The 11,444-nt window shown below is 32.9% G+C and overlaps 1 protein-coding gene across 3 annotated transcripts in view; it reads left to right on the top strand.

Annotated features, from left to right (window-relative positions):
• Positions 1-11,444, top strand: part of REV3L (REV3 like, DNA directed polymerase zeta catalytic subunit) — a 228,447-nt gene that overhangs the window by 116,373 nt on the left and 100,630 nt on the right. For all 3 annotated transcript variants that reach the window (XM_031964403.1, XM_031964400.1, XM_031964401.1), the window contains exons 11-12: positions 4,391-4,628; positions 10,258-10,400. In XM_031964403.1, the coding sequence (XP_031820263.1) occupies positions 4,391-4,628; positions 10,258-10,400 (381 nt within the window). The remainder of the gene's footprint in view (positions 1-4,390; positions 4,629-10,257; positions 10,401-11,444) is intronic.

Consider the following 11,444-nt stretch of genomic DNA (forward strand, 5'->3'; position numbering starts at 1 on the left):
CAATTAGAAATCAGCCTGTTATTCTTGCACTTCCTCTTTTTTTAAAGTAAAGCTAGTGATTTCTTCCCTGCCTATTTCACAGATTTGGTATTAGATTCAAATGATTTACTGTTTGTACAGGACATTGAAATCTCTGAATTGTATGTGTAAAATACTGGTCTGGAAAAGGCATATAGCATATGAAATTACATTTAGTTTACCATTTAAATAGCCTGAGTTTGAATCCTTCCTTTACCATTTCTGAGCATTGTGATTTGAACCAAATTGTATAACTTTGAGCCTCTGTTTCTTAAATGATATTGTCAGAATCTAAAAAGATCTTGATTAGTTACATCATTGGACTGAATCAAATAAAATGAAATTTATTAGAAATAGTGTTAAACATGGGTTCAGAAAATATGCATCACAAGTCTAAGATTGTGCAAATTGTTATCCAGTTTGTCTGAAAAAACATGAGGCTGTTCGCAGACTTCAGACTCAGTCAGAAGATGACAATATTTTGTAGCATCCAAGAAATCGGTTGTGATTTTATGCAGCATTAGGAGAAGAGTAATTCTTGGCAGCTAGATGGCTTAATGGATAAAGAATTGGGCCCAGAGTCAGGAATATCTGAATTCACATCCGGCCTCAAAACACTTACTAGCTATACAATCCTAGGTAAGTCATTTACCTTCTCATTACTTTAATCTACTGAAGAAGGAAATGGCAAACCATCCCAGGATCTTTGCCAGGAAAACCTCATGGACGGTATGTAGTCCATGGGTCATGAAGAGGTACACACAACTAAACAAAAACAAGTTCCTGGCAATAATTTGGGTGCCCTTAACTTCTCTATATTTTCTCTTCAAATTTATCTTTAATCTACTCTCTATATATCTTGTATGTACTGATTTATTCCCTGTTTTTATGTAAGTAGGGAGGGAAAGAAAAAGAATAAGCATTTGTTAAAGCATTACTATGTGCCAAAAATTGTGCTAAGCACTTTACAAATATCTTTTTTACTCCTTACAACTTCAAGAGGTAGGTATATTATTATTATTATTCTAATTTTGCAGATATGGAAACTGAAGCACACAAGTTAAATGACTTGCCCAGTATCACACAACTGATAAGTGTCTCAAGCTGGATTTGATCTCAGATCTCCCTGATTCCAGGCATAGCACTCCATCCATTTGCAGCACATAGCTGTCACTAATATCTTGAGGAAAAGAACTGTTTTTGCTTTTCTTTGCAACTCGGTGATTAGCAAAATGGCTGGCTCATAAGAAACTCTTAGTAAATATTTGATTGATTGATGGTTCTGCCTATTAGATCATATTTGGAACATTGTATCAAATTTTCACATCTTTTAGAAAATATGCTTAGAAGCTGGAGAAGATCCAGATGTGGGCAGCCAGAATTGTAAAATGCTTCAAGTTCAATTAAGTTTATATTGTTTGATTCCAAAGGGCAGAATCAAAAGCATAGGGCACATGTTGTAGAGACAAATTTGTGTGAAACATAATGAAAAGAGCTTCCCAAATTAGATTAGGCTGCCTTGGAGATAGTGAGTTACCCTTCAGTTGACCACTTGGTACATATGTTGTGGTAGAGATATTTTTTCTGTAGAAGTTGAACTAAATTTCCACTAAGGGCCCTTCTGATTTTGAAATTCTATGATTCTCTATCTGTAAATAGATTAAATCTATACCCCTACTCTGCGACTAGTAGAAATTTCTCAGGATAACTTCTTCTAAAACTGTGAAATATTGGCTTAACGGCATATATACTAGCCCCTTTTGAGAACCACTACTCCCTCATTGCCTTTTCCTGTCAGCTTCTTTATCATACAACTGAAAAAGCACTCCTTTGCTACCCTAGAAGTTTCTTTACACTAACTCCTTATTAACAGTTTATAAGGATTCATTAGTAATTTTAGGCCCTTGACTAGCTTTCTCTTAAATATTTTATTTATCATGGTTACACCTTTTTTGACATGTACCTTTTTTTAATAAATATTTTTATTTTGTTAAATTATTAAAATTTTCAGTTACATATTAAAAATTTTTATATCATTTTCAAAAATTCTGAGTTTCAATTTCTCTCCTTCCTTCCTACCCCACTCCTCTTCTTAAGAAGGCAACCAATTTGATATTGCACAGTTAATTAATTACACGTGCAAAATATATTTCTACTTTAGTCATAATGTAAAAGAAAACAGAGACCCCCCAAAAAATTTTTTTTTAGTTTGTTCCAATTTGCATTCAGAATTCATCAGCTTCTCTGGAGATAAATAGCATTTTCATCATGGATCCTTTGGAACTATTTTAGCTCATTGTCTTGATCAAAGTAGCTAAGTCATTCATAGTTGATTATATTACAATAATGCTGTCACTGTGTATAATGTTCTAGTTCTGCTTAATCCACTTGGCATGAATTCATATAAGTCTGTTTTACTGAAACTATCCTGCTTATCATTTCTTACAGTACGAGTGTTCCTTCACAATCATATACCATAACTTGTTCGGCTATTCCCTAATTGATGGGCATACCCTCAATTTCCAATTCTTTGCCACTACAAAGAGGGCTGCTTTAGATATTTTTGTACAAATATGTCCTTTTCCCTTTTCTTTGTTCTCTTTAAGATACAGGAGTTAGTAGTGGTGTTACTGAAACAAAAGGTATACAGTTTTATAATTCTTCAAGTATAATTCCAAATTATTCTCCAAAATCATTAGACTAATTCACAAATACACCAATAATGCATTAGTATCCCAATTTTCCATATCCCTTCAACTTATCTTTTTTCTTTTCTATCATATTAACTAATCTGTTAAGTGTGAGATGGTACCTTAGAGTTGTTTTAATTTTCAAAATCCATCCTGCCTTCCCTCCTCCTCCTATTCACTTAAAAGCCCAGCTCATTCATGTCCAGTGTCTTTCTGAGATATACCAGTAAACCATCTGTGTTTTATACTTTCAAGTGTATATTGTAAATACTTAGATTGTAAGATCTCCATATAACCTTGTAACCTTTTAAGTTGGTACTTAAGATTCTTATAGACTATGTTTTTGTAACTTTTAGAATAAATGTTATCATTGCTTGGTAAATGACCTACAGAGATAAATGTGACCTGTGTTCATAAGATGCCTAAGGCACTTGGCCAATTGTGTGATTCTCAGCAAGTCATTTAACATTTTCCTCATCTGTAAAGTGGGGATAATTTTAGCATCTACTTTACAGGATTGTTGTGAGAATCAAATAAGATAGCATATGTAAAATACCTTGCAAAAACTATATAACTGCTAGGCATCATTATTGAAAATTCCTTGGGATGTCTTTATTGGATCTTTTTGCAGCCTTTCTTAAAGCTAATTTTGCCATCCATTGTTTTTCCTTGCTTTGTAAAATTTTATAAAGGAGTTCATATTCTAAATTGATAATGTCTTGGTCTGCCATCTCTCTTATCTCTCTAGCAGTTAGTCAGCTTTCCACTAAGATATCTCTGAGTTCTCTAGTCTTGTGACAATTGTATAAAAGTATTCTAATCAATATTGATATTATTTATAACAATAATATTAATACCTATTAGCATTTATAATCAGAGTAATCCTGAGCCATCTTTCCATGTAGATGCAGTTTCCTTCTTTTCCCCTGTCTTTGTTTATAGTGGGAATGCCTGTAATTACATGATTCAGTGACTCCAGCAATTATGTCCACTCTTTTCTCTTTGGACAAAATCAGTCAGTCAACAAATACCTGCTATGTTCCAGTCACTGTACTAGATTCTGAGAATTAAAAGACAAAAAATTAAACAATCTCTTCACTCAAAGAGACCCTATTTTTTAGGAGGACACAACATGTATACCTGTAGGCATTTGCAGAATAAATACAAGACATAATTCAAGATAGTGGGAAGAAAGGCTACAGTAATAGATGGGGAGAGGAATCAGGAAAGCTCTCATATATGAAGGGGGAAGAGAGGAAAGGAGGGATAAGCATTTCTTAAATTCCTACTATGTGACAGGCACTTTGCTAAGTGCTTTAGAAATATTATGTCATGTGAGGGATAATATTTGAGCTAAGATTTGAAAGACACATACTAAGATCATTTGATTGAGATAGAAGCCTTTAAATAATTAACTTAAAGTTCTAATCATTTAATTGCTTCATCTTATTCTTGATTTATCTATCAAAATAGACTCTTTAGTCTGTTAACAAAAAACTTGTGTATTTGGCATATTTAAAACAATGAAGGTAGAAAATTATTTTTCTTTTTAGTCTTTGCTTTATAATTTATGTTTAATGATATACTTGAAACACCTACTAAGATGCATATGTATTATTGTGTGAGTAGCAGAGGCCCTTGAAGGAGCTGCAAAGGAGATTCACTTATTTTTTATTTTGTAGTGGATAGCAGTCCTGATGAATCTTTGGTGCATCTTCTGGCTGGTTTGGAAAGTGATGGATATCAAGGGAAAAGACATGGCATTTCATCTTCACATCCTTCCTTTGGAAGTTCTAGAAATCTTCACAATAGTGATGATGAAGAAAATGAACCACAAATAGAAAAAGAAGAAATGGAGCTTAGTTTGCTGATGTCTCAAAGGTGGGACAGCAATATTGAAGAACATAGTGCCGAAAAAAGGTAACTTGTTTTTATTTTTAATTATTGTTTTTGTTAGTTATTTTAGTTATTTCGGTTATATTACATATCAACATTGCATTTTCTCAAAATAATTTTCTTTGACCAGTTTGTTTCTTCCATTGACTTTGATGTGTCTTCTTTTCCTTCAGACCTTCAGAACCATTTTCCTTCTCCATATCACCTTATTCTTCCTGAGTGTCAGGAATATGTAGTTGACCTTATACATATACTTATAATACGTAGACCTGTCAGGGTCGTTGTGAAAGTTCAATGAGGTAATATGTAAAGTGTTTTGCAAACTTTAAGTGCTATATAAAGTTAACAATTATTCTTCCTTGACATAAAAACATAGATAGCAGAGGCATTATTATTTTGACAATAATGCCCAAGTTACTCTTGAAAAGTGAAGAAATTATCAGTCTAACAAATTTTTTGGCTATATCATATAATCAGTTTATCTAAATAGATAGGATATTTTAATGTTCTCTTCAGTTTCCACCACACTATAGATAGGTTTTGTAACTTACTTTCTCATATGCTCTCAGTTTCTTTTTGCCTTTTCTTCCTCTTGAATGGTTTTCTACTTTTCTTAATATTTTTTTTTCTGTCAACACCTAGTCACTCAATATGAACCTTTTCTATTATTATTTGGTATTTTCCTAACTTTTATTATATAAATCTGATTATGCCTCTCTTATTATACCTGCCACGGTGAGCTAATGGGAATAACATGGAAGGGTTTGGGGTTTTTTTGTTTTTAAGTATAGCATTTGCATATATGGACAGAAATTGTGTCATTTAGGTGTTCATTGGATCTTGAGTAAATCATTGAGGTTTTTTGCATTCAAAAAAGATTAAGATGAGGCAGGAATTTTTACAAATATCATAGGCACATTTCTGATTTATTAAGAAATAATAAATCTTATAAACCTGCTAGTATAGCTTTTTAATTTTAGTGCATCAGGAGATTTTTCAAAAAAGGGCATTGTGATACTCAATAAAAGGTTGACAGATTTGTCAGAAAATCAGAAACTAATTCTCACTGAAGTAGGTAATATTGCATCTTCAAAGGTCAAGGAACTGAGTCTCTAAACAATATAACACAATGCTAGTCAAGTGAAAATAAAGCCAAGGATAAAATTAGAAAACAGTATTTTATTTTTTTGGAGTCTGCTGATCAAATAGAATAAATGAAAATATGTTGAGCTGGCATTAAAACCATAAAACTCTTCAGAAGAACAAAATAAGTTGTGATGAACACTGTAATTATGAGGACCATTAGACACCTTCCCTTCCTTCCCCCCCAAATTTTTCTTTATATTCTTGTTATTAGGAAATTGGGTTGAAAGTTGGTTGATAATAAATTCTTATTTCCACTGAATGTATTTACTATATGTGCCTGTCAATAGTTTTGCCTACAATCAGTTTTCAAAGTGTAACCCATTGTAGGTCTGTGAAGTCACAAGGCATGCCGTTCCATTTTTAGGCAACTTGTAATTGTTAAATTGTTAAAGAGGTTATGAGGGCGGCTAGGTGATGCAGTGGATAAAGCATCAGCCCTGGAGTCAGGAGGACCTGAGTTCAAATCTGGTCTCAGACATTTAACACTTCCAATTGTGTGACCCTGGGCAAGTCACTTAACCCCAATTGCCTCAAAAAAAAAAAAAAACAGAGGTTATTCATATTCTATACCTGTGATTTCATGGGTACTCATTCCATCTAGTGAGGAATTTCCTCTACTAATGCAAGTTAGCTTTTTCCTAGCAATCTAAATTCTTAGAAAGTTCCCCAGAGCACCAAAGGTTAAATGGCATATGGCCAGTATGTATCAACAATTGAACCCAGGTTATCCTGGGCCCAAGAATAGCTTTTTTTCACTATGCCATTCTGATTATTAGTTGTCAAGAAGTTCTTGCTTATTAAGCCAAGGTCTCTTGCATAAATTCTACCTTTAAGTAACATGTGAGCTGTGCATCAAATTACTAGGCAAATGTGTCCAAAGAGCTATAAAACTGGATATCCTTTGATCTAGCAATATCATTGGTTGGTCATTATCCCAAAAATATCATTTTAAAATGGGGGAAAAATTATTACAGCAGCTCTTTTTGTGATGTCAAGGAATTGGAAATTGAGGGGATGCCTGAAAGATTCATGATGGAAAAATGGTTATTCACATCCAGAAAAAGAACTATGGAGTCTGAATACAGATTGAAGCATATTCACTTCTTTTTGTTTTTGCTTTGTGTTTTTTCCCTTTTCTGATGACTGTGAAAATGTTTTAAAAAATAAAAAAAAATAAGTTTCCCAGTGTACTTATTTTTAGAAAAGAATGACAGAAAATTAAAGAATAGGTACAGAGAATAACTACAAAAATATGGTATATTTTGTAGGAATAGGAAGGAGTATTAAAGTTGTTAATGAGCTGAGGGCCTAGAGAAGACAGCTGAGAACAACAAAAAGTGAGGAAGAACAATAAAAAGGAAGATCAAAGGCACAGTAGTACTGCTATTGGGATTGACAGCACAGAAGATATAGCTATTCAATTACTTTGCTTCCCTTTTTTTTTCTGGTAAAGAAAATAAGTTTGAACTGGAAAGCATGGAACATCTAGGACTAGGAATTAATAGTCAAAATGAGAAGATAATAAAAGAACATCTCATTGGTTGTCTTGAAGAGTTCAAGTTATTACTCAGCCCAAATAAACTACATTTTTAGGTACCAAAAGAAAGTGGTATGTGTTTTCCAGAGATATTCTTAGAGATCAAGAACAACAGGATTGGTGAAGGACAAATAGCCTGATTTTACCACAAAGGGGAAGAATGGAGTCAACCACTGAGCCTGTCTTTGATTCATGGCTAAGCTTTTATTTAACTATCAGAGAGATGGATAATGAATCTAAAAAAGGAAACTGATCACAAGGAGCCAACATAGCTTCATGAAGAACACATTGAGCCAAACTATTCTTATTTTCTTTTTTGATAGGATTACTAAACTAGTAAATAAGGGGAATATTGTGGATATGTTTTAGCCAGATTTTTGTGAATTATTTCAAAGTCTTTCATATTGTGGAAAGATGGGAGGATTTGGGATTGTGTAATGTTATTATTAGATGGATTCAAAATTGTTTGAATATTTCCAAAACATTTTCATTAATGATTGTCAGCTTAGAAAGCAATGTTTATCAATAAATTCTGGTAATTAATATATGTATGGAATTGACATAAAAATATAACACCAAGAGCCACTCACTAGTACATAAGAGGTCAGAGCATATGAAGTTTTCAAAGTAAGATCAACAATCTGTAAATGACCCATCACTAATAATAAGCAAAGTACAAATTAAATCATCTCTATGGTTTCACCTCTCATTTGCCATTGCAAATTGGCAAAGATGACAAAAGATGTAATCATTCTAAGCTAAAGGAACTATGGGGAAAACAAGCATACCAATGTACTGTTTTGTGACCCTGTTGAAAAGTTACAGCTGTTCTAGATTTCAGTTTGGAATTATGCAAGAGAAGTTGCTTAACTATTCATCCATACCCTTTAAGCAGTTCCCTTATTGATTATATACCCCAAGAAAGTCAGAGTCAGATACAAAAATCTATTAATGTACCAAAATATTCCTAATGGTGCTCTTTGTATAGCAAAGAACTATAAACACTGCTTCTCCATTGGGTAATGACTGAAAAACTATGGTATATGAATATAATAGTAGTAGAATACCATATAATATGGTATTTGACTGTAATAGTAATAGAATACTATTGAGAAATTTAAAGAAACATGGGAAGATTTTTTTGGTTTGTTTTTGGTTTTTTGTTTTTAATTATTAAAGGTTTTTATTTTCAAAACATATGCACAGATAATTTTTCAACATTGATCCTTGCAGAGCCTTGTGTTTCAAATCCCCCCCCCTCCTCCCATCCCCTGTCCTAGATGGCAAGTAATCTATGTTATACATGTTAAAATATATGTTAAATCCAATATATGTAAATATATTTGTACAATTATCTTGCTGCATAAGAAAGATCAGATCGAAAAGGAAAGAAAATGAGTAAGAAAACAAAATGCAAACAAACAACAACAAAAAGAGTGAGAATGTTATGTTACAGTGCACGCTCAGTTCCATGTTACAGTGCACGCTCAGTTCCATGGGAAGATTTTTATGAACTGATATAGAGCAAAATAAATAAAATGAAGAAGAGTGTGTGTGTGTGTGTGTGTGTGTGTGTGTCTGTGATTAAGGCCCTTAGCTTCATTACAGATTTTCTTATCTTTAAATTGAGAAAGTCAAACCAAAGTCAGAAGTCCCTTCCTGCTCTAAGCCTATGTTCTTGTGTACAACTACAACAATATAAATGAAAAAAAAATCATAAAAGAAATTTAATCCCCAAATAATTGAAAAAACAATAAAAATACCAGAAATCAGATAATAAAGGAAATTTTTCGACCTTTCTACCCTTCCTTACCTGTCTCCTGCCTTCCCACCAACTGCACTCCCCACTCTACATACAAAAGAGACTGAGACGGCTGCTGGGACAGATTGCATACTGTCACTATTTTTTTTTTTTTTTTTTTTTTGCTTAAATGCTTTTGTTACAGTGGAGAATTCTGTGTCCTCAGTAGGGTGGTGGGGACTAGGGGAACCATTGAAATATCTGTAATAGAAACACAAAAAGCATTCATGATTTTATAAAAGATATAGATGGTGTGTTTATCAGAATTGCAATTGACACCAAATTGGAGTGATAACAAACCAAAAATATTTTGGTACATAAGAGCATTAGATTGATACCAACTTATACCAGATGAACTTTTCAGCTGTTAGTCCCTTAAAACTCTCCCATGATGATTTTCACATATATGACCCACAATTTGATTAATATTGGCCTAGGCAATTGTTTACCATTTACAGATAAAGCAGCTCCACATTTGGCTAGCATCCTAACATTTGACAACACCCCAACTTCTCCTGATGATTATAGACTACTATATTTCTGCTATAGTGAATTATGTTTTTTCTGTTATGGTGAAGAGTCAGTACTCATAAGATTCATAGTTGTTAAAATATAATCATTAAAAGATTTTTCATATGAAAAATGCTATCCACCTCCAGAAAAAGAACTGATAGCACCTGAATGAAGACTGAAGTATATTACTTTTTACTTTCTTTCTTATTTGGTTCAAGTTTTTTTCCACAGAATACTAATATGATAGTATGTTTTACATAATTGTATATGTCTAACATATATCATATTTCTTATTATCTTGAGGGAAGGAAAGAGAGGATAGAATTTAGATTTCAAGACTTTAAAAAAAGAATGTTAAAAATTATAATTGGAGGAAAAACAAATTTTTTTTAAAAAATTATAATTTCAGTTTGTCTTTTGTTTTCAGAAAACATTTTAATTAGCATCGATGTTAATGTAATTACAGTAGATATGCAAGTAAAGCAAAAATTCGCAGAAGCTATCCTTATTTGTTTTCAAAATTTAAAATTTCATCCTTTTTTATTGAATTGGAGGGATACTCTAGCTTCAAGTATGGTAAATTATTTTCTGTAAGTCTAAAGTGTAAATGTTTTTTGCTTTGCTCATACTGATGAATAAATCTTAATCTTCTCTAGATCACCATGTAAAAATATCCATAGAAGTTCAACTGAAGAGGAAGATTCTTCTTCAGAGGAAGAAATGGAATGGAGTGGTAACAGTTTGCTTCTGGCTAATCTTTCTATACCTCAGTTAGATGGAACAGCAGATGAAAACAGTGGTAAGTAAACAAAGTTATTTTTAAAATTTGCTGACTAAGAAAAAAAATTCTTGAACTAATTTAGCAGTAGTAATTACTGCAAGACAAGTGCAGATTGTCTTGTATGCATTTTTTCTATTTCCTGAATATATTTCCTTTGGAAGAGATTGCCTTCTAAAATGTGTGTGGCTTTCTGAGGTATTATATTTCATACATTTGATGCAGTGGAAAGCTCCCTGCCTCTGGAGTCAGTGGGCAAAGGTTCAGATCTGATCTTTTACTTATTTGGCCTTGGGCAATTCAGTCAATCTTTGACCTTGGGCAATTCAGTCAATCTCCCTTGGCTTCATTTTCTGTAAAGGAAGGAGTTGAGACTAAATGGCATCCTTTACTCCAAAGACAGAAAGAGAGTCCCCAAATATTCATAGTAGCATTTTCTGGAGGAACTAAGAGTAGCACAGAATTGGAATAAAATCAATAATCATTGATTGAGAGTGGCTAAACTAATTTTGGTTCCTGGATATAATGTGCCATAAGAAACAGTGAAGAATTCAAAGAAGCATGAAAAAATATGAAATGTTCACAATAAATTAGGCCCAAAAGCCAGGATACAAAATAACTACAGTCATGTAAATATCCTGCTGGCCCCATCTCATCCCCACCAAATCTGAAACTTGAATAGGTGACCTCCGAGTTCCCTTCCAATTCTAGGTCATGCAATTTAGAAAGGAAACAAGAAAAACAGCTTGCTTATTATTTCCTTCCCAAACAAACCTGGAAACTTCTTTTCTATTTTAAATGATAATACAAAGAGGCAAATTTGTCTTAGGATTAATTAATTTTAAGTTTCATGTGTAAAAGAAATATCTTTTTTTCCCTTTTTCCTCCATTCTTCTAATCCCCAAATTAGGGTGAAAAAGAATTAGGTTAATGGGATACCACAGCTTGTGCCTTTGCACCAGCTTTCCCCCATTCCTAGAATGCACTCCCCCCTCACTTATATCTTGTACAATACTTTTTTTTTTTTTTTTTTCCCTGAGGCAGTTGGGTTTAAGCGAGGTCACA

This window comes from Sarcophilus harrisii, chromosome 4, assembly GCF_902635505.1.
Source record: "Sarcophilus harrisii chromosome 4, mSarHar1.11, whole genome shotgun sequence".
Lineage (NCBI taxonomy): Eukaryota > Metazoa > Chordata > Mammalia > Dasyuromorphia > Dasyuridae > Sarcophilus > Sarcophilus harrisii.